At 41.2% G+C, this 24852-nt stretch overlaps 1 protein-coding gene across 2 annotated transcripts in view; it reads right to left on the reverse strand.

Annotated features, from left to right (window-relative positions):
• The window catches only part of arb2a (ARB2 cotranscriptional regulator A), a 183367-nt gene that overhangs the window by 82078 nt on the left and 76437 nt on the right, over positions 1-24852 (reverse strand). For both annotated transcript variants that reach the window (XM_006626501.3, XM_069187516.1), the window contains exons 7-8: positions 22907-23119; positions 9926-10045 (exon numbers count right to left, since the gene is read on the reverse strand). In XM_006626501.3, the coding sequence (XP_006626564.2) occupies positions 9926-10045; positions 22907-23119 (333 nt within the window). The remainder of the gene's footprint in view (positions 1-9925; positions 10046-22906; positions 23120-24852) is intronic.

Raw genomic sequence — 24852 nt, forward strand, 5'->3', positions numbered from 1 at the left:
AATTAGAGATTTTTTTCCACCTATTGATTGCTGATGAATCATTTTTCCAGACTCTGCTTTTCAGAAATAGCACAGACCCTGAAGGAGTGGAAATTCTTGCAAGATCGCGCTCCTCATCGCTGCCTCACCAGAGAAAATGCCCCCAGACAGGGGGGACTGTGTGATGTTTGTTCTATTTAAGGAGAACCAAGCAACACCACCCCAAATCTACAACTTTGCCGCATAAAACCTAGGTAAGAGTAGACAGTGCCCGTTGCAGAAACGAGCTGTTTTTCTTCGTGTAAACCGCGGTCAGCCCGCGAGAGCCCAATCTAAGAAAGGGGGCCAGCAGATTCAAGGTAAGAAGTGCTCATCAGACACGGGGAAGCCGGGAGAAAAGCCGTTTTTCTTTCCACAGCTCGCCTGCGAGGTGCCTGCTCTGAGTGAGGGGAATGTCTTCGATTTTTGCTGGAAGCCAGATAGCTCTCCGAGACCCAGGTATCCTGAGAGGAGGTGGGGGGGGGGCTCTCTGCCCCTGCACTGGCTGCCGCAGCAGCACAGCGGTCTGCACTGGTGTCAAGAACCCCAACATTATTAAGATATCTGAGCTGAAGTTTTCACTTCCCCTGAAATGTTTGAGATGAACTCTGTGTAGCACTGTCTTCGGGAAAAAAACAAAGTGATCAATGCGAGAAAGCATCAGGCTCCCTTGGACAGACCAATCAATGCTAGAAAGAACCTTGCCCAGGGCCTTATGCAAATAGAAGCACGTCCTGTAACCTAGGGAGTGAACATGCGCAATAGATCAATGGGATCTGATAAAACCTTACAGCTATATCAGCCACAGCCAGTAAATATGTAATGATGAATCCCTCAAGATTCAAGTGAACTCTTAAACTAGGTTAGTTTCTGCACCAGGCTGAATTAAAAAAAAAAATCTCATCCTTACACAACAGGCAGGACGATTTTTTTTTTCTTCCAAGGAAGAAAAAAAAATTCAAAAGAGAAGAATTATGAATAGTCACTTCAACAATACTTGTTTGAGACATAATGATTTTCAATTACATCACCATGGCAACATTAGCGTTCACAAAAAAAAAATACTGTAACACTCCAAAAGCCCTATGGAAGTCTATTTTCACTTTCCATAATTTGACAACAGGATGAGAAACCTGATTAATGTAGATTGCTTACTAGACATCATTACCTTTAAAACACAACGCCGATGGAACAAAGACAATCTAAACACGAAGCTGTTTCAATGACTGAGCCTCCCCTTCTATCCCTCGCTCTTCTACAAACAATCCACGAAAGCTGTATTTATTAAACTTCAATGGGCCAGCAACAATCCATCCCTTTTCATTTCACTTCATGCCATGTTCTGAGAGACACCACGGTGACGCTCGTGTATCTCTCTAAATCTGCATTTCTCGGGAGTTCCGTGCCTTATCAACTAACACAACACATTTATGTCATATATGAGCCCAACTTTATTTCAGAATGTGGTTCGCAGGCACACAGTACAATTCTTGACTCTTGAGTGGCTCTACAAGTAGACACGAGACAAAACGGGACAGGAACAGAATGAAAGCACACTGCATGTGCGCGGAAAATTAAAGATATCAAACAAGAAATGACAGTTGGTGGAGAACAGTGAAAAATCATATCTAGCGAGCTTTCGGCTTCACAGATAAACCCCTGCTCTAAGTAACTGAAGAGTACATCTTCCTCCCGGAGCAGCAGAAGCCAGAAGTGTGTCTCAGTACTTGGTACTCGCCGCCATTGTGCGTTGTGAGACCTAGCCTGGTGACACACTTGGCTCCTAATGGAGGAGCAGAGAGGACCTTGCAGAGTTCTGCTTGCACTGGCCAGCTGAGCAGCCACTCCGGGTGGGGGTTTTCAGGAGTGAGCCCGTCTTCCCCAGGCAACTCTGACACGTGCAGCCATGGGGATGCCATGAGGAAAGAGCGAGCACTCTCAACTCATTACAATACAGTTCGGACCCACACCTGCCGGCCCAGACCTTCTAACAGTGTGCAGAAAGGTTTAGCCCCTGGATGCCAGAAGAGCTGCACTGCCTCAGCTTCGGACAGATCGCCGCAGTCATTCGCAGTGATGCTTGGGTGTGTCATACACCCGCAGGACGCCGGTTCCAAGGAACCAGAGCTAGACATGACGGAGAGAGCCTTCTCTCAACGCCTGCTCCAACACCAGTCTGGAACAAATCACTTTTGTCCAACCGGGATGAAACAACTTCACTTTTGAGACCGCAGCACCTCGAAAGGCAACAGGACCGTCAGTCTCTTGGAAGCACTTTCAGGGCACCTAGACGGCAAGCTCCTATGCCACAGATCTTTTCAGGACTGCCTGCCTCTGTCTTTCTAATTCCACAGCCATCTGAGAAATGGACAAGCATCTTCCCTCTGACATGCTGATTGTCAGTTTATTGCAAGGAGCTGCCTTCACATTGGAGTTTTTAAAATGAGACTTCATTTACTCAAAGTGACAGCCTTTTATACCCAGCACTTCTCAACATGATGCCATTTAGCAAATTACATGCATTAGACACAGATGAAAATCCTTGAACTGAGATCTAGCTATCACATCTTCTACTCAGTTTCATCACAGGGATTGGCAGGGATTTTCTCTAACCCCACTGTTATTTTTCTAACATGCATGTGTATAAGTGCAATTACCATATAAAATTATCAGTGCCGAACAGCATTTCAATATAAGAAGACTGCCCATTGTAAGCCTTTCTTATTGTGAGTGCAACAGGTGATAATGATGGAAAGTAGTCTGCAGTTATTGACAGGCCTGCACAGCAACTTAATCAAGCCTGCAGAGAGCCCACTTAACATGCATCCATTACTGAAGGAAGTTTATTCCTTATTAGGAGCCTTGCACCGATTTCAGATAACACAGCAATTCATTTACCGTTATGATTCAAGCTTTAAAGTCCCCAGCCAAGCTTCGGAGAAAGCAGCCTGATAATTATATTAACGTCCTGGCATTGAAAAAGCACTTCTGCTAACATGGCGGTGGTACAAAACACTTTCCCTATCTTTTTAAAAATGCAACAAAAATATAAGGGATTACTGGCAGCAAATTAATAGAATCATCCAAAGTAAAATTAGATCAATATGATTGTGTGACTTCACCGCAATTTCAAAAGTAGGTAAGCGCTTTTGACCATTTTTATGTTTTGAAAAGCGGTGTATAAAATTGAGAAGCGTTTTAAAGAAAATTATGGAATTTTTTTTAAATTATGACACCCTTTTGCTTGCATTGTCATGAGGTTTGATCCAGTATCTGTGTTCGGCGATGTGTCTTTTGAATGATGTTTTGTCCTTTGTGCCTGCGCAGGCCTCTCCCATTTCCCCACAGCTGTATGACAGGCTGGCATCAAGTGCTCCTGCCGCACCAGTTCTTTAAATACCAGTAAGGCTGAAGGACAGCAAAACTGCCCAAGTGATTTCACCCAGTCGCTCATCGAAAGAAATCAGGGTACCAGCTACAATCACATCGCTGGCTGCTTTGTCCCACACCCCCACAGCCCCTCTGTGGAAAGAAGTGCCTCTGTCTGTGTCCTGTTGTTCTGAAGTCCATTGGACGATTCGAATAGTTGAATCAAGTCCCCTCATAGTCTTCTCTACTCAAGACTAAAAAGAATCAGATATTTAGGCCCGCCAGAGCTGGACACTCTTTAAATTCCTGGAATGACTCTGAGTGTCCCGGATTGCTCTTCTGGATCAGCACATAATTGTTTTATAAGCAGGTGACCATAATTGTAAAACATTTTAAATGAGGTATTACTATTGTGCATTACTCATGTTTAACATAATATCATTTGATTTAAATTCTATAGTTTTGAGCACATATATGTCATTATACATTATGTCATAATGCACCGTACATCGGCTAACCTACAAGAAGGGTCCATGACATTAAAGCTTCTTAACTGTTTGGAAAACAGTTTTCCAGGGAGGACCATCACTGACATCAGTAACAATTTAAATTGTTTCTGAAGACAAACAGCTCAACCTAGTTTATGAGAACATTTAACCATTTAGAGTGTATATAATATTGTATCCAGAATAAACAAATAGCTCTTTTACCTTTGTGTGTGTGTATATATGCACACACACACCAATCAACACCTTGATAAACAGCAAAGCCCCGGTCCTTGGTGCACACACAGTGGGCTTGCCCATTTAAAAATGGCAGAGTGCAGCTCTCGAGGATCCTTCAGCACATCAGTTATTTCCCACTGTGTCTGTTGGCAGGCACTTTTGTCATGGTGGTCCTTTTGTTTCACTTCAAATAAATAGGACGGTTTGCATACAGCTCCGCTAATTTCTCATATTGCACAGGTTCATTTATCATTCTCCGTCTCGCTCAGCTCCCTAATGCCTTTATGATCGCAGAGACTAAATACTACTTTCCCCAGTCTAGGACTCTGAGGGTGAAGCTTAAAGAATTATTTTTTTTATGTTTTACGAGCAACACTATTCAGGTCGGTCTAGATTCACATCTCTATGCAAGTCTCAGCAGTTCCGTTTCACTCCGTCTAAAAAGTCTCAGAGTACAACAACAATAAGCCTGATGACACAGTAACATCTCTGGCATTCAGCCGCAGACACTGTCCAAATGTTCTGAAGGACATTTTATTTCTTATTTAAAAAGAATGTCACACTTTGACTACACACTGAATTATGCCACTGGATCTGCTCCAGTAGTCAGGGCACACTTTCTGCAGTACATTTCAAAACAGACTGACATGTGAGCTAAATACTGCCCTGTCTCCAGTATCTATAGGGATGAAACAGTGCCTCGCCCAACCAGGGACTGTACATGATCCGGGCAATATCAGACTGAAGAAAATCTCCCAGAAATCTAGGAGTGAACAGCTGGGTCACAGCAAATAGCTCCCATAGGAGCGAGAGTAGGAAATAACCACTGAAAGCAAGGCTAACAGCATGTAGCACAGACATCAGACAGTGCTGTCAGTCCACAGGCCACAGGTATAAAAGGGCCAGCTTTGCATTAACATAAAATAAAGCAGCAGCAATATATGAATCTGCCATTTATGAGCTGTATATCACTGACTATGCCCAATGTTGCTTACACAACACCAGAAGCATCCAGTGGGCTATGTGTTCAGCTGTGTGAAGTTGTGGATACTGACAGAGATTCCATTGGCAGAACATAAGAAAGATTACAAACGAGAGGAGGCAATTCAACTCATTTAGCTCATTTTGAAGTTAGTAGCTAACTGATCTTTGCTATGAAGTGGTGACCAAAATTATACACAGTATTTTAAGTGAGGTTTCACTAGTGCATTATATCATTTTACTGTAACAGCCCACATTGGATGCTTTTTAATTGCCTCCCCACACTGCCTTGCAGACCGTGAAGGAGGACCACAGAGGGACCGAGAAAGACGATCTGAAGAGGTGACTGGTGGGGATTGGGAACTGCCTGCTTCCTGAATTTTTGTTATGAAGCTGAGTGATAATGGAATGTAACTAAATTCCACACTCTGCAGCAGAGGAGTTTCAGAGCTGGACTTACACTCTTCATCACTGAAGCGCAGCCCCACCTGGGAGACACACAGAGGCCATTCTGCACCAGCATCCTCACTGCACAGTTGATCAGGGGTGAAACTCTCCCTCCACACCCCTGATCAGCTGTGCATTGTGTGAATCAAGGCCAGATTGTGTAAGTCCAGAGGGAGGTTTAACCAGAACATCAGGGTTAAATCCCTCTACTCTTAAGAACAGCTACATCTTTAATGACCAAGCCTTTGTCACGGCTGCCACAACTATCTGCACATCCACAAGGAGTGTAAAAGGTTAAGCAGTTCTACCCTGCTTATAGTTACCTGAAACCCAGAGAACCAATTTACAAGACAGCTCTGCTCCTACTGCACCATGCCTGTCCACTTAACCACTTTAATAGTATGTATAGTATGAACCACAACCTAATAATATCTTCTTTAACTATTTTCAATCTTTCATATTGATAGGTACAGCTATCTAATCAGAAAAGAAACTAGAAATAAACACCTTCATTTCCAACAGAACGCACATTTCTTTTCCATCACGTAGTGCAAACACTGCTCCTCAGTATCGGTATATTCAGGATTAAAGATGTCCTTTAGTCCAGCTGGTCAGCTGGAAGGCTGACTCTAAAAGCTTGAAAAACAACATTTTATTTATTCTTTATTTTCTTTATTCATTTTTTCAGTTGTGTCAAAAATCCTTTTTCCCATGTTTGATGGAAGTTTTTCCATAAGTGCTCTGTTGTGTTCTGACCTAATTTTTGCCACTCAGAGGGGATACTGTGGTAGACAGCTATATTGTATATCTAATATTCTTCATCCTGGCTCTTACTGTTCTACTCACCACAGGATAGCTGGTTATTCATTTATTCTTTTCCCTCTTTGAAAGTCACTGGGGAAACTGTGCTCTTGTAAACAAGATGGTCAATTTCAAGAGATTTTCTTGTTTAAAGGGATTTAAAATAAATATGTAATCATGCCTTTGGTTTTCACAAATCCAGGGATTAAGAATCTGACACAAATAATATATAATAATTTATCCTTATTTTTCTGAAACTGTCAAACATTTAATTACCAGTCCTGGTCATCGTGTAAAGTACCTGAACTGTTTTGCAATAAATTTGCTAAGAACAAGTTGTATTTATAATTCAAAGAAATAGGTTGGCATCAATTCTAACCTTAAAAAAAAAGTAAACCATTGATCTTTCCAAACACTGAGGTGGAAGCTGAATATTGCAGTATTAATAAATACTGCAGCTACTTAAATGAAACACGAAACTGGAAGATGATTACTGTGTCTCCAAGAAGCTCAGCAATCCCGGGTTTGTCCCGAGGAAGGAGCGAGCATGTCCCCGAGAGAAAGGACCTGGCCGGTGTTAGTGTTAGGGGACAGGGACCTCGCACAATCATTCACCCCAGAGGAGAAACTACAAGCAAACTGCTCATAGCAAATGGGAATAAATGCCCCTGTTACCCCTTTTCTCTCCCCAACTAGTCTGCCTTATTATGTCTCCAGTCTGAGGAAAAGATAATAACAGATCAGAGCTCAGATGTTACACACTAATTAGTGGTACATCATCTGCATTCGGCAGATCTGGTACATACTTCATTCAGCCACTCTCAATCGGCACGGCATCTCGTTTGTCTAAATTCCATTTCCTTCTTCATTTTCAAGCTCCAGATCAAGGTGCAGGAGCATCCAGTGACAATAGCGACATTTCTCTTTCTTTCTGATGACATCACTCTCTGTTACTTTACGAACATCTCATGTGCGCTGAGAAAAATATCTCTACAAAATGGCCCACTTACTATACATTTTGTCCATCCAGTCTATAAAATACGAACACACTTCACGGATACTGTACATCCTCACCACAGGGAGACAGATGCAGTCTTACATAACATCTTATATAATGCACACCATCCTTTTCGATAAATCTGTTTCTCTTTCACCGTGCGCAGCAGAAGGACAGGGGGCTATGCAGCACCTGATGGACATTACTTCTCAGTCCAGGGGATTGGAAATGACCAAATGCAAAATGGAAAGCTTTTTTCCACGATTACGGCAAAGGAGGAAAAAGTCTGTAAAAATGCTACGCTGTGGTGAAATTAAATTATAGTCATTTGAACCCTATAACCCCCCCCATCACCCTCATATTAGAAAAAAAGACATTAGCAGATTTTATAAAGTCTCTCACCACTGCCCTAGCGACAACTTCCTAATACAGATAAAAAGGACCAGCATTCACTCAAACATATAGCCTACCTCCCTGCAGCAAAACTCTCTCATTCAAAGGCCTTTAGCTGCTCTTTGATGTAACTATAATTAGTCTGTACATTCTACAAAGTTTTTAAAGAAGGAAAAATTGCAAAAAAAAACAGTTCAGTGCCCAAACAGGATACATCATGAAAAATGTTCAAAAATTAATCTTTTGAAGTTCCTAATGTTTATGAACTGAAAAGGTGGCGATAATTAAAGCAGAGATGGTCTGTTTCCTTTGGTGTCCTTCTCCCGTGAAACATTTTGTTTCTGTTCCTGCCTTCTCAACCACCTCAACAAGATCTCCTCCTGTTAGATACATACCGTATTTTAAAATATCAATTCAGTTCACAGGCTAAAACACCACGCTGACACAAATGCGCAAGGATTTGTATAGGGAGGGGACGGGGGGCCTGGTGATGGGTTACAGCTGGCGACGAGGGACACCTTTCTGGCTCCTGGAGCAGCACTGAAAAGACAGCATGAGAAATACAGGCCTGACGAGGCAGAGGCCCGATCACTGCTGCATGACCCAGCACAATTCCCCATTCTGTTCAGTTTACACTGCTTTGTGAAGGGTGTGAAGGAGTGCCAGTGACTTTATTATTGTCCTCGGTGAGACTTCCAGGCCCCTGCGGAGAGTTTAGCACAGGGGCCCTCACTCTCACCGAGAATATCTTGTCCCCTTGACAAAGCTCCTCTATGACATCCTGCTCGCCGCTTATTTCCTGCGAGGGCGGGCAGCCAAAGGCGCGGCTTAGCCTGGGATAATTTCACAGGCCCAGGGCAACCCGACCCCTCAGCCCCCGGGGTCAGAAGTCAAGTTTTGTTTGGAGACGTCTAGGAGCTCTGCAGAGCAGGGAAAACAAAAGTGGAGAAAATCCGCTGGTGTGATTTACAGGAGGCAGGAGGGCATGAATGGTGGAGAGGTCGCCCGCGCTGCCTCCGCCTCACGCCCTTTACCGAGACAAACAGGGAAACCGGAGGGTCTTCTGGGAACACAAAACCCAGCTCAGAGCCTTGCAGGCGTCACGGTACATCTACAGGAATATGACACAGGTTCGATAGACACAAGGCTTGCAGGTCTTTTCCACTTTGAACTCCATGGAGGAGAGTCCAGCCAGTTGCCTTGCCCATTTCAAAACAGTAATAAAGACAGACAACAGGCAGACTGCCGGTCGCAGAGTGTGCTCTGTCTTGCCTGTTGTGTAGCGCGCAGGGGGGTGAGCGCACTGGGGTTTTTCATTGCACAATCTGTCCATAAGCAGAGGGAACTGCACGTGGAGAATGAAAGATTTCAGTCTCGAAGCTGCGACTCGCTCCTTTATTTGAAGACAGTAGCCAAAAGGAAATTAATTACCGTTCACGAGGAGGCTCTTTCAGAAATATCCGGTGGAGCCGTGGTAAAAATGCAATGAGGAACAAAGAGCTCAGCACACCGGACTGCAGCGAAGCACATCGGCAGGGACGAAATGCACAGCAAATATGTCGCATATTCGTTCAGAAATGTGAAAACCTAATAAAGTGTTCCTGGAAAATTCCTGGCATTCTGCGTGTCATTCCGTTCATTAAAAGAAGAAAAGCCAAACACTTTAAATAATCTGGGGCTGTCCAGAGCCTGAGTGTGGACCTCTGCATATCAAAGGCTTTAGAGCAGGCTGCTTCTCCTTCTGTCACTGCTGCCCGTCGGTCCAGCACTGCCTCGCGGTTAATAAGGCACCGATTAAAAAAAAAAACGAAATAAAAAATATCTCTCTAAACTGCAAATCTGATAAAGCAAGGACAAACAATATTGGGAATGGCATTCTTCTGAGGTGGTTGAAAGAAAAACCTTTTTCTATATTGTTTTCTGTGGGCCTCATTCTCTGCATGCTCTGCACCGCAGCTTAATAGAACATTATTTTTGCAGATCCAGAGGATGTAGAAGCTGCCCGAGGACAAGGATGAACTGGATTATTTACAGAAGCAGTATTTTCTCAAAGAAACTAAATGTTATTTATTTTTAATCATTTTCCATATTTCCCACAATATAAAAAAAACACACTCAATACCAGTTATAAGGAGAATAGATTAAAAAAATATACAAAGATATTAAAGTTTTTTTTAAATACAAACAGACCTACCAGCTCGACAAAAGACAGTCCACCGTAACTGTGAGCAACAAAGAAAATCTTCTTGGCAGCAGATTTAGATATGAAGTTGTCCCACACGTAGATGGCATGCTCTTCTGGAGAACTGTTGTCCTGTTGTGAAAAGAAATAAAAACATGTGTCCATAATGTGATCTTAATATCTCTTTCAGATTTCATGTGTGGAGTTTCAAGTATAAATAAAAAATATACAGATATAACCACACCCTGTCTTGTCCTACAAATGTGATCACAAAGCAGCAATGAATCACAAAGCAACGACTTTTAAAGCTTTTTCATTCTGCATGCAAAGAATCCAGAACATTCATAATGTGACTTTTAAATCGTAACCTTTGCCACAGTTCACAGTCACTACATTGGGCATATAGAAGAGTGGAAAAAATACACCATCACAAAGCGTACCAGAATGTTGCAATTGGTAACAGCTGAGAAGCGCGGAATGAGTACATTTTAATTAATGCGGAACAGAGAACGTCGAGCCGTGCTGTCAAAGAAGAAGGGATTCATTACCGACTCAATAACATTGATTCCTGGTTTGATTCTTAATAAATACCCCACATCAGTACAACATGCATCTTTTTATCATTAAGCGGGCTCTGTTTTTTATTAGGCAGGCATCACCCCTAGTGATCCACTGCAATCGTGTGTTTCTGTAACAAGTTCTTCAGACTACCCTTGTGCAGCTGTCGAAGAAACCTCTGAAAGCAGGCTGGTAAAGAGTAGAGTCTATAAATTCTGCTGAAATATGTTGCTTTTAATGGTCCTTCACTAATTGCAATTGCTTGCAGCCTGCTCAATCAGCCCCGAACACAGTTAATAATTGATAAATAACTGTTCAATCAAATGGTGAACACATTCTTAAATTAAACTGTCATCAAAATGGTTGTGTACCCAAAGCTTATTTCCTTTGAACGTCAAGTACAGAGGGCAAATAAATACCCCAAAAAGAGCGTGTTTAAATATATTTTCCGCGTTCCCAGTAGCTAAGTAATTTAAAGCAACAGACAAATGTAATATAGTTCAAGTAGGTACTGTTGCTTTGTCAGCATGTTGCTGTTGCTTGTTTACCTGCAAAGGAACAGGTAAAGATAAAGGCATAGTGTAATATGCACATTACACAACACCAAGCACAAAAGAGGAAGTCATAAACTCAGAGGTATCTGGTATTGGTTTCCTTTTCCTTGTGCGTAATGCGGGATCTGGCACAGATGCTGATGCAGAAGTCTGATATTAATGCCATGGGCATACAGGGGCTGTTGGAGGCGTTTTAACGGCATGGTGTTACAGCATGGCCCCTCCACAAACAACAGCATTAAATTAATCTATCAACTTTGAGAGTGTTTTCTTTGTAAGCAAACTGAAGCAATGCATCCACTCGTAGGATCCATGCCTTTCTGTGTAACCTCGATAACAAAATGCACAATTTAAAGATTTGGGAAAAGGGAATAGAAATAAATTATACTAATAAATTAAAGAGATTTTTACCATCACCGAATCCTGCAACACAGACTAAATAAAATAACATCAAATCTAACAATCTTTTTTTTCTGGTGCAGAACGTTTTCACATACTATACTGGTATTAGTATGAAGAAAGCCCCTGAACTAGACATGGAGCTTTACAATATGGACAGAAATCAATGGAAATCAAATATTTCTTTATTGAGAAGGAATTTAAAATAATAAAATTTAAGATTTTGAGACTTTCTTGTAACTTTACTGACAACTAAGGCCATCAATGGACAAAAACTTTGGGTTCCATCTCTGAACAAACACTCCTACACGTACAGTATATGTATATAGTTATAGTTAGTGAAGTCCTCTTATGTCCAGGTGGACTTAAGTGAGGAGATTGGGCGGAGATCTGTGAAAGGCAGAAAAGAGTACTGAAAACTCAATTTCAGCCTTTAGATATTTGGCAAAAACTACAATATTGCTGGAACAGTTGGAACAGCTTTAGAAAGTTGCAAATCATAACTGTAATTTGAGAAAATGCACCTGAAAAATGTATTTTAGAAAGTAAAAATGTGTACCTAGTTGAACTACCAGCCACAGTTTCGTTCCTTTCATATAGGCAGTGACTAATAGGAACAAATGAGGTAAGGCTTAATATACAGGTCTTGGCTCTTTGCTTGAAATTTGCCATGTCAGAAAATGCCTCATACTTTTATTGGCAGGTAAGGTGTTGAAGCTTAGATCTTTAAAAGTAACCTTTCAAACCGTGTTTGACTACGAATATAAAAAAGATTGCAGCCAATGAATCCAAAAAAGTGTGCTTGTTAGCAAGTAATTCAGCCTGGCATTAATTCGGTTCTGGCGCCACAGCCCCCAGCTGAAGGAATCCAGGTACCAGCCCTTATCAACTATGCACAGATTCTAACACCTGGGCTTTGCAGGGCCTTTGTATATGATTGACTACCTGAGCTGATAACACACGGAATTATCTAAACAACATTTGCATATTTGTGTAATTATTTCCTTGGGTTAATTAGCTCCTGTGAAGCAGTTCACCCTCTGAGACTGCTTCCAGTGACAGGTTCACATATTTTCTGTACGGATGCCAAATTTGACAGACTCCCTACTGCTAACCTGTTGCCAGTATCTTAAGAAATGACTGTCAGACAGGTTCTGGGCTGCAGTATTGTCATATTGTACCTGTGCATCAATACTACAGACACCACATCACTCTGAAGTCCCTCGGCGTGGGTTCACAGAGCTTGAAGAAAAGTTAAGAGGGGGCTTAAAAAAAGCGATGTTGTCCATATTATAACACGACTTCAGAAATAAAATTGCATTTCACTGCTCTAGACAAAACGACACCCTTTGCAGTTTCTAACTCAAACACAAACTTCCAGCTCTCCGACAGTCAAAGAGCATATTTTATTGACTAATGTATGACTATAATACCTGTAAAACAGAAACGTCTTTTAACTGAAATGTATTCCCTAAAAAGTAATGGCACTGTAGAATTCTTAGAAAAATGACATTTTGCACAGTGAATTAGAAATTAACATTAATAGTACATAATAGTATTCATTTTTTATTTAGCAGTTATTGTGAATGTGTGGGACCAGCACAAACAAGGAAAGTCTCATCTAATGGCCATTATATTTTGCTTCTCTTTTTTTACCAGAGAAATTAACACATCTATTTTTTAAGAATATGTTCGCAAAAGTCTCTAGAGCAACATACTGTTTGATATTCTCCGTAATAGTAACTACCATGTGGCATACTAGAACATCAGATGACTGTCACTTCATCAACGGTATGAAATATGCTTGAGCACAAGAGCTCTGAGTAGTGTCATTAATGGGCATGTAGTAAGCTGTGTATTTGGAAGGTTTTGTTTTAGTGAAAAGCTCCTTGAGATGCCACATCATGAAAGGGGCTATATAAAATATTATAATTTCAATAATAACAATCACTTTGCTACTAAAGAACACTTTGTTCCTGGACTGATAACTGTTACAATCCCAGGCACATTCAAAGCAGAAGGTGGCCTTGCAGCCGGTTTCTGTCACAGGTTGGAGTACAGCAGTCCTTCAGCCTCGGTTATTACACTGGCAGAAAACACGTAACATTCCGCTGTGTTAATGCATGTGTCAAAGAGATTCCTCTTCAAAACACTCAACACTGAATACTCCTTCTAGCAAAACAAAGCCAGCAAAAGCTAATACATTTTTTTCTTTAATTAGTCTGAAAAGAACTGGTATCTGGTATAAACCATCTCTTTTAAGAGGACAAAAATATATTTTGTTTAACAAGGAAGTACAGGAAAAAGTTCAAAATTAAAAGGACATAAATTATTAAAACGTCTCTTCATATTAAATCACTGTTTTCTTCTGGCATAGAGAAATTCCTTTCTTTAAAATACGTTTTTCCATTTTCAATTTTAGGAACATGACACAAAGAAATTCTTGAGCCTATGTTAAAGACCACACTGTAGTAAAGGACTGGGTTTCAGAAACAGACCTCATCTTCCAGTGTTCCTCCAGTCTGTTTCCATGGGCCTAATAAGAAACAGAGATACCAAAAATCCAGTGCGATTACAAGAACAACACTAACGTACAACTGGATACACTTCAAAATACAGGTATACAGGTTCTAACACTTTGCTTACCTTGTAATTATGTGGCATTTACACTTTGAAATACACATATTTACATATATGTCTGCTGTTGTAACTGCATTATTACTTAAGTTTCAAATACAGCACATGCTGTAAAAAAGGACATTTATAGCACAATTACTCGTTAAGTCACAGGATTCACATGCACAATTACAGTGTCTTGCTAAAGTATTTAAATCTTGTACTTCCTGTGGTGTCCCATTTGATGCAATTACAAAATGATACGAAACACATTATTTTAAAACCGATTGATTGTATTCAAAACTTGAATGCTGTATCTGAAGACTTCTGAGGGTAAAATAAGTTTACCCCTAGTTAAATGTCAGGAAATATTACGGAGAAAAAGTGAAATATGATTAACTCAATATTTGGTCTCAACCAACCTTGCACACTAGTGTGGTGCAATTTTTCCCAGTTTTTCTTGGCAGACTTGTTCAAGGTCTCACGGATCGCTTGGGTATCTCTTACGGACAGCAGTTTTTCCATATATTCCCAATAGGATTCAAGTCAGGATTGTGACTGAGCCACTCAATACATTCTATGTAGTCATTATTTATATTTAAAAAATCAGTCAGTATTCAACATCTTTTCTAATTTTATAATTAAAAATATAATTTTTGTGAGCTATTTGTCAAATTAGTTTTTTTTAAACGTAATATTCTAAATTGTAGAGGACTAGGTGAAGGTGTCATATGTTATACCATAAAATCTCAACAGTAAGTACTTCTCACCACACAGGATATGTAAATACACGTGTTTCGAAGTATAAATACCACACACTTACAAGGTAACTGCAATAATACACTTTAAATAACATAAAGGACATCTGAGATCCAGAAGAAAGCTTTCTTCACATGTATCTGCTGGGTGGCTTCACTTAGCAGAAGGCTTAAACATCTCTCACTTTCATGAACCAAAGGTTCGAAGAAGAGATGAAAACTCTACATACGGCACTACGTTTACTGTAAACAGTCAGTTTAAGAGCACACAATACTGCCTAGTACATAGTCACAGCCCAGTTAGCTTATCTCAAAATTCAGATGTCACTGAGAAACAAAAAAAAACTGGTGAAATCCACAATAGTACACACTGGGATATTAAGAATTCTAAGGCACTGAAATACAGCTCAAAGGTGGCTTTTAAACATTCGTTCAAGGCGATTTCCCATTGAGCTGTTAGTCTTTCTTTCGACAGAAATTATTGAAATGTAACTACAAGGGCATTGTGGGCTCACAGAACAGGAACCCTATGGTCGACTGCTGGAAGAAAAAAAAACATCCATGGACACACACTGGGCCAGTGAATTCTCAAACCTGAACTCTGTTCATTTAAATATTTAATACATCCCTTTCAGCGGGAAACACGATTATTTTCATTTTTTAATAATTAAATATTAAACAAGCTGCACAAGTAATGACATGTTTCGTGTTAACTTTCGTGCCATTAGGAGGAGGACCTTAACGCCAATGTTGATGCGAATTAAAATGTACGTCTGGGAAACAAATTACTGTGGGCTTCTTTCTAGCCTGAATCGCAGTGTGAGAGACAGGAGACTGCAGGCTGTGATGCCATTTTAAAGAGATCTGCTCCTTGCAGCACAATCACAAAGTGCAACAAGGGTGCAAAAGTCAGTGGTGCCACTTACAGAGCACTCCTTACATCGGGTGCTCTGATTTGCCATAAACTAAACCTGAAACTGCCTTTAGCTATGGGCTCACATAAGAGACATAAAAAACTCTTATGCTAGTGCTAGCAGACTAGCTTTGCTAGTAGACATTCATTACTTGCAGCTATCATGTAAGAGCTAGAACACAGCTGAAGTTTTGATTTCACCAGTTTCTTCCTAGCGGTACAGATAATTTGCCAGCAGCACGCAGGACAGAAAACATCTACATAACCAAACACGTGCGTGTTTGCAGCGTGCGTACCCAGAAAGCGTTTTTTTTTTGCTTTGCGCAGTGACGGTCCTTTATTCAGGTTTTTCCAAGCTCCTCAATGCATTACTCGTGTAAGGCAAGAATCAAGAACGAATTTTTGGGATGGAATACGTTCTGTGTGGCATGCTCGAATACATTTGGAGAAGCAATGCCCTTGGTCTCCTTTGGAATTATGCATATGATTTCTCAACACTCTGGGCCACGGTCCAGCCTGTGACCAAATGGATGAGTGAATATCACATTATCTTCTGGGGTAATTAACAGATTCTGAAAACTGCAGGAAAGTCAACATAGTAACAAAGCCAGGAAGTCTTGCTGGCTGGCTGGATAACAGAACAAAGATGTTTGAAGTGGAGGGGATGAGAAAAATCTCTTATATACTCTAAAGATTATCACGACCAGACTGTATAACACCATGACCTTGCTGGCGTCAAGCTAATCTGACAATATTTGGTAGTGCATTGTTTCAAATCAATAACTAATTAACGCAGCACAAAAGAAGTTGCTCCATTTTCTGAGATTCCTTGTTAAAAATGGCTTTTGGCTGCACATGGGCAGAAAGGTCATCTTTGTGACATCTCCACCAGCCTTTCAACGTCTTGCTACTGTCAGATTAAATTACTTTTAGCAATTAATTGACATAAGTTAAAACAGAGGCACATTTGTTGCAGCAGGCTGTCATAATGACATGGGGAGAAGCTGTTTTGATATGAATTTCTACCCCTGACCCTCTATCATATCTTTAATTTTTTTTGGTTGACCTGACGGGAAGATTGGGAGCAACCTGCTAACTTGAACTACAGGGGCCTCACCTTGGAGGGCTTCCGGGAATCAGATATTGAACAGCTTCAGAGAGGATTCTGCTGCTACTGGGGCCGTGCAGCAGGGACACATTTCTTCTCCATGGTGGGTTAGTAAAGACAGCCGACGTCAGTCTGTAACACCGAACTCACGCATCCAGGTCTTGAGCTTCCTCTCCAAATAGAAGCTACATACAGTAGCTCCTGAAAAAAACCTATCCAGTGAAGGCCCATAACTGGTAAGTTCTCACTGACTTTCAAATTTGATGTAAATAGTTACACAGTGCTCTGTGGAAGGATTATGCACCTGGACTACAAAGAGGTAACTCTTTGTCTGGCAAAAGCTATGAACTACTCTACAAATCGAAATGGTGAAATAGAAAGGCAGCTTTAGCTTCAGATGCATCTGTATTTGAATTTACTTGAGCGTGGACTCTGGAGCTCTAACATTATATTAATATAAGACCCAGCTGTTGCAAAACTTTCAACTAATCAAACTGCTGTGCATTCGAAATCTTCAAGTTTCCCTCCATGACATGCATCTTTCTTTCTTACAAAACATACTGGCAGAGAGGCTCTCTAGCTCTTACCAAGATTTTCCTTTTTGAATCTTCACTTTTATGTGCTCTGAAAACAGATCAAAATATGTCTAATTAATGTTTTACAGAGTAGAATGCACTATATGCTTTTGCGCTTTTAGAATGGAATCTTGTTAAATGAAAATAGAACTTTTTGACTATACCGCATTCACAGCTGCATTTAAAAAAGCATGATTCTTGTACATATACAGACGTTTATTTTCCTAACAAGCACAGACACAATTATATGTAATGAAAGAATTAGCATGATGGTTAACATCTTGATTTGACCCAAGAGACTTCCCTTTCAGGCTTTTCTAGGTAAGAAAAGTTGTGTATTTTGTCGATATGATTGCTAGCTATGTTGGATCAGAAACTGCAAACCAGCAAATCTCAAACACGAGTACATACGGAGCTCTGCCGCAATTATTCTGAATGGCACAGGCTGTGCTAAGCTCCTCACTCTTAGGCTGCACAAAACTGACACCAACCTGCATGTTTCTTGCAGAGCAGAGATGGACAGGCTCAGGGTAAGGGCTAGATGGGTAACAAAGAAAGACAGGTGGACAGCAACAGGCTGAGAGAAGGTGGCAATGTTTGTACATGAAGGTCAAATTCATTTTCACCCTCAGGATTTTGGTCACAAGTGCTCCCAGCAGCTGGCTTTGCAAGAAACAGAATGCTAGAGAGGGGCTTTGTGAAATAGGGCATCCTGTAAACAAAAAAAGGACATACAGCATCACTTTCCTCCCCGAGGGACAGTGAACCAAGACTGCACCACCTGACGGCATGGAAGAGAGAGTAGGTCATCTGTTCCAAAAAATACTGCACCACTGAGCAAGCTGGGCACATCTGCACGAAATGACGCTCCCTGCCTCTGCACAGCTGTCAGACACACGCAAACAAAACTGCCTTGGAGTCGCCAATGTCGCGGTGACTGCTTAGCAAACATGAAGAAATATTAAAGGAGTCAGATGCATTAAAAGATAAAAGGAGTAAAGATACATGAAGGGGGTTGAGAGAAAGCGCTACACTGACAGTCTGATGGAACTGAATCTCTTTAGCCCTGAGCCCAGATTCAGAATGTCAGCTCAGCAGATTTAAAACGAACTAGGAAACAAGAACCAGGGGACACAAGTGGAAATTGTGTAGAACCACATTTATAAAAGAACAAGGGTCGCTTCTTTAAACAAGGGGTTGTGGGAGTCTGAAACAAACTCCTTCTCCATGTTGTTGAGCACAATACACTGACTGCTTTCAGGAAATGACCAGATGGGGACCCTTGGATGAACCTTCTGAGTTTCTAATGATCAAACAGGCTGAACGGCCTCCTCTAATCTGTAACCTTTCTTATGTTTTCAGTAATACCATTCTGAAAAACACTAGTCACACTTACAATGTGTTTTATAAAACTGACACTTTATGAAGGAGCTTTTTAGTGACTTTTGTGAAGGAGCTTTTTAGCTACAAATAAAGCTGTTTTACCGAAACACAGCTATGAAGAAACAGTTTCGAACATGTCTCCAAAAATACTCACCTCCTACAGTCAGTTTGTGTAACACTGAATATAATTTTTCTATTACTGAATAAAGGAAAATACAAATATGAGCATACATATATATTCTCTACCGTCTGTTGGTAACTTAAGAGTGTGAATATATATCGTCAGGTAAATGTACTTAACGTGATAACCTCTACAGTTCTGGATGAACAGATCCTCTGGCCAACAGCTGAAAGTGTCAACAGCACAGAAACATGGGAACTAAAACTACCGCAGATGAAGTGCCTCGGGTTTCAAAGTATTAATCACAATCGCAGTGTAACATCATGTAAGGAAGAGTGCAAGGGGCTTTCTTGCATTAAGTCCTCAAAATCCGGCAACGAGCCAATAATTAAAGATCACACTGGAAGTCTAAAACAACAAACACAAAAGCAGAAGCCACCCAAAAAAGCACTTCTTAAATGAGGCACTTGTATAATGTCTCCAACATTGATGTACACACTTCTTAAATGAACTATATAAATGCACAAACTTACAGTTATATCGCAGAACCAGCTGCAGCAAGGGGTAGTGGCTTCTTTTTTGAAAGTTTTTTCAGTGCAATATTATTGTCATTTACAGAAATAAGTGGTTATAAAAGAAAGCCTCAACTTTGCTATTATTGTCCCTTGTGCTTTTTCCACTGGCAGAACCCTAATCCTTCCCAGTCAGACTCAAGTGAAACCTTTGGGAGCTTCTTAAGCCATGAATGTCTTTTTTGTTCATGGTATTCCTTCGCTTGGCTGGCAGAAAATAGGTAACTGGATTAGTGCGAAAATTCAGAGTAAAGTGAACTCCCAAACTTCTGTATAGCAAGTGCTAAGAAACTCAGCATCACTAAACACAAACCAATGGACTGTGATCTTGGAAAGACTGGAGATTAGGCAAGGTTGGGAGGTTAGACACTATGAACTGGGGGCTAAAATGTAAGATTCATAAAAGCAGTTAAGGGCTTATTAATGTGTGTAAGGAACCGTATTAATCAACTCAACTTTATTTTCCACTTGTTCACTGGAGCCCAATCTAGTACACGCAGGTGGTCTGTTTCTTTTCTCAGTAGGCTAGGCTGTGTAAAAAAAAGCCCACAAGCGCCCAGATGAAATAGCTGGCCAGCTTAAAAAGTGGAGCTGGAGGTGGACGGGGAGGGGGGTCACCACAATATGGAAAAAACCTCACAACGAAGACACTTGAGTTTATCCCAAAAACATGCCCTCCCCCTTCCCCAAATCTAAATTGAGCACTACCACTGGGGAATTTCTAATGAGGAACGGGCTGAAATCGAGGACCATTATCCTCATTTTTAGCGCAGGGAAGCGCATTAGGGGGATAAACATTTACTTTGTCACGGCTCGCTTGCAGGGCCGGAGCCCCGCGCCGTGGAAGAGCGACGCTGGGACTCTCCAGCGCTGCGCTCCGGCGCTGAGAGCAGATCCAGCGTTGTCAAGGCAGAGCTGCTGCTCAGGAATATCAAAGATGCTCGGGGAGCATGACTGCAAAGATGAGAGATCGCAAGGAAATAAACATGAAGTTTCCATCAGAAACGATCAGGCTCACGAGGAGCAAACACTCCATCCTAGCTGAGAGCTGAACACACACGTACACTCTGAGCCCCACTAACAATTTTCATAATTTCATGTATGCTTTGAGTATAACATTGTTATGCTGGATTTACCCTGCTCTGCCTTGTCAGTGAAAGAGAAACTAAATTTGCAGGTTTATTACTAATCTGTTGACATTCGCTGTCTTCACTCTCAAATTCGGCTTGGCAGATGTTTTCAAAAACAAGAATTCTGTCTTATTACAAAACATATTAAACAGTTTTCCCTGGCAGGCTTGTCTGACATCATGTTTATTGCCCAGACTAAATCACTCTGCTTCGCCCCAGTGCATGCCAGCTAGTACATTATTCCCCAGTTCAAGACAGATACAGTAAAAACCAATAAGGCAAACAGTTTGAGATCAACTCCGGACCTCAGCCCGCGGCCTGAGATCAGCACTCCGAACATCTCGTGTCAATCGCAATCCTTAAGATAAAATAAACTATCCCACCCTCAACTTAAAATATTTAATGCAAACTAACTGGAAGGGGGAAACCAAAACATTATATTAACCTTACATCGAAGGGAGACAAATTTCTGGCGTGGCAATTGTGGGTTTTCAGCTGTCTGCTGACTGTATGCCGCGCTTTAGAACAATGGCAGGAACCGTTCTGACTGTTATGAAATGACTCCAATTAACTTTTGATTACGCCGAAGCTCTTGGTCCGGCAGAAGTAACCTATCTCATTAAAGCCTGCCAGGCCTGAAACAATGCTCCTTAAGACTTTTTTTTTCCTGGAGCAACACAGTGAGAAATATCAGGGGACAGAGCCATACAGCAGCTGGGAACTGGCCAAGTCGGCTTCTTTTTTTTTTTGCTACCCGAGCAGTTCAAGTTCACAGCCAAGAGGAAAAGAAAAATAAATATGCGGCCCATTATGCGGTACCTGCTGTACAGCGTCAAGGATGTTATCTTTCTCTTCTGCAGACTTGTTTTGAAGGCCTAGCTGAGGAAAAGCAACTCTCCAGCTACAGGTAGAGAAGGATTAACCACAGCGTCATCTGTGATTTCTGCTTATTCTGACATGTTCTTTAATGAATTAAACGATACTTAGGGTCTTACATCTCCCTCTAATGGAAAACACACAAGCTGAAGCAACCAGCTCTTGTCTGCCTTGTATCTGCCTACCATGTATAATGTATAGTATGGAAAGCAAGCAGAAGCTAATGTCAAAGTGTGAATAATACTGTCTGCCCCCTGCAGAATTGGAAAACCTTGGGTAGCACTGTTATAACGATCTCACGCTGCTAGCATTACAAAGTGCAAAGGTTCGCTGAGAAAGAGAAAAAGGAATAGTGAGGGGCTGAGCCTCCTCATTATATGATTCCTGAGATATTCCAGCTTAAATATTTATTAAGATATTAATATCTCCTCTTCTCTTCATCTTCTTTCAGATGATATGCTCGTGCAACTCGAGACAGACAGGAGGAGAGTGGTGACCGCAGATCGTAATATGTAAATAAATGAAAATTAAATTAAGAATATATATATATACATACGGCTCAGGTGCACATTGTTCTTTTTTTTCTCTGACTTCATAAACGCGATATTGGTAGGCTGAGATTTATGGTTTGACAAGCCAACATGATGATAAAACAGCATGCAAATGTATGTCAAGCTGCAGTGTGGCAGAGTTAACAAGTGTCATATTGCCAAGGCTTTTACTCTGTAGGGTCTTTTTTTCAAGTTGTGAAAACTTTTCAGGTATTTTTTTTTTTGCCTTAAAGCAATCTCTGACACAGTAGCTAGGCAACCTTCAAGACGGCTGCTGCAACTTAAATTTTAAAAAGCAGATGCCATCGTTAGCTTCCAGGGCTGAAGAGATGATCATTTAGCTAGCTTATTCAGGCTCAAGGAAGCCTCTGTCAAGTTGGGAAGTGCCTGCAATATAAATTTTGAAAAGCAAGAGTGGAAGAGGGTGCAAATAATTGAGATAATTATATAACATTATATTGCATGCAAAACAGTCACTACCAATACTGACAGCAAGTAGCCTGCACTGACAACCTCAGACCATGTACAAGCTTGCTTGCAATTAAAACTTTCGACTGGGTATGTGAAGTCAGGCAGGGCAGCAGCTATTTTCAGACTGAAACTTTTAGAAATAAACTTCAACCCTATGAAAACAGACAAACGAGAATACTTCATCAGCTCCTAACATTTTGCACTTTTGTCCTCCACCTTAAAAAAAAAAAATGTCCCTCCTATTTACGGCCCCCAGCCCTCTGCCCTGGTGGACCAGGAGGGGGCGCTGCCTGCTCTGAGGAGGGGCCGGAAGTCCCCGTGGCGAGCTGGCTGGGCGCGGAGGGCGGGCGATGGCCTGGGATGGGCTCCTGTGTGGGCCGGGATGGGCGCCCTGGGCGCCTCACTCACCCGAATGGGAATCTGCTCCGTCTCCCTCTCCTTCTGCGGGTTGCGGTACTTCTCGTAGAAGTCCCGGCGCCTCCGGGACTCTCGCTCGTCCTTGCGCTCCCTCTTCTCCGCCGGCTCGTCCGAGCTGTCCGGGGAGGGCTGCGCCGGCGCGCCGGGCTTCTCCACCTCCAGGTAGTTCTCGTTGGGGTTCAGCACCATCACCCCGTGGCCCTCCTGGGTCACGACAGGAAAACAGGGGATCAGAGAGGCGGCGGCGGCGGCGGAAGCGCAGAGAAGAGAGGGGCCTGGTGCCAGTGCAGACATCTGACTGCTAGTGATGACTAAGGCTGTGCACCATTACTGGGCAAAGCAGAGCCAGAAAAGCCACTGTTGATGGTCTACAAAACGCTGCTTATGTGAACTATTAGGAGAAAGGATTAGCCAAGCAGCGACAGGCACCTCACCCCACGCTGCGCATTACAGTCTGTGTTTGCAAAGGGCACATGTCAGCTGCTATCAAACACAATCGATCCTTCCATCAGTCAGCCCTCAGATACAGAAACGCAGGCCTGTGTGACAACCCCCCGTGTAAAAACTGTATAAAAACAAACAAGAGGTGGCTAAACCAGGATGATGATGTCAGGCTGGACAACTGTGCTGACAGAATTACAGTACATTGTTACCCTGGAATTATGTCCGCTACACATGTGCTGCAGCACCACCTCCACACCAATATGTTGCACAGATATAACACACACACACCTTGTATATAATTTGGATTATATATGGGTAAATGCAAATACAGGTATGTTGCCTAATACATATTTGACCATTTACCACCTAGTTTCTAAATTAGTGTACCTGGGTGTCATAAAATATTCAAACTTTCCAGTGGGGCTCTTACAGACAGAAAAACCTTTATCATTTCATTTGTTTATCAGCTGTTGACATTTAAAAGGACTTAAAAAAACTCACGGCGTGGACTAATGCACAACCATTTTGAAAACACTGCAATAAAACCAGTTAAAAGTCAAGTGAATGTTGATACTTTGATTATGATCTTCATTGTACTGCTGATTGCAATCCTAACTAAAAAAAATAGATGCTGTCCTTTCATACTTCGTCTGCTCCATTCGAACTAATGAGACGGTATCACCGAAGTGCATCCCAAATTCATAATCAGACTTTCAGTCGGGCTCAAACTGCTAACACTGGCTGGGTAACATCCGAGAGCTCTCTTTCTTCCCCGTCTGATAAGTGTGAGAACCGTGATTCCTGTTTGTAAAACCACTCGTTCACACTAAGGGTTCTGCAAGGGCGATAAAATCTGGTCTTCATGATACAGCACTATCACCGAATTTGTGTTGACATCAGAAAAATAACACATTCACAGCTCCAGTGATTATAAAATTATAGATTTCTCACCTTCTTTCATAAATCCAGAAGCAATTTTGCTCTTTATTATAAATCTATTAAAATGAAATTAAAAGATATTAACACATTAAACCGAATAAGACTAACTTACCACATAAACTACTGAACAGTTTATTAGCTTTTTCAAATATCTTCTTTTAAATTTCTATATCAATCATTTCCAGCATAGATTTTAAGATTTTCTAAATGGTTCTGACTGCAATTAGTGGCACTGAATGTCCTTTGTCTATTTCACTTTAAACATTTCTTTACACAATTTCCTTAGTAAATCAGAACTTTTTAATGAAAAATCTGAATTGCAGTTTTTTAGCTTTCGAGAGAAATGTGTTTTAGAGATAATGTTTGTATCTGAAGAAATTTAAACATTAATAGAAACAAACTACAACTTCAAATAAATTTATGGTTATATGGCAATAAAAATACAAAGTACATTTTAGTTACTTTTTTCTGGTTTGACTATCATAGCTCATAATTAAACATCAACATTTCTTGTTCTCCATTTTAATTTAATTATACATGTGACACAAACCATT

The sequence above is a fragment of the Lepisosteus oculatus genome, chromosome 3 (genome assembly GCF_040954835.1).
Source record: "Lepisosteus oculatus isolate fLepOcu1 chromosome 3, fLepOcu1.hap2, whole genome shotgun sequence".
Lineage (NCBI taxonomy): Eukaryota > Metazoa > Chordata > Actinopteri > Semionotiformes > Lepisosteidae > Lepisosteus > Lepisosteus oculatus.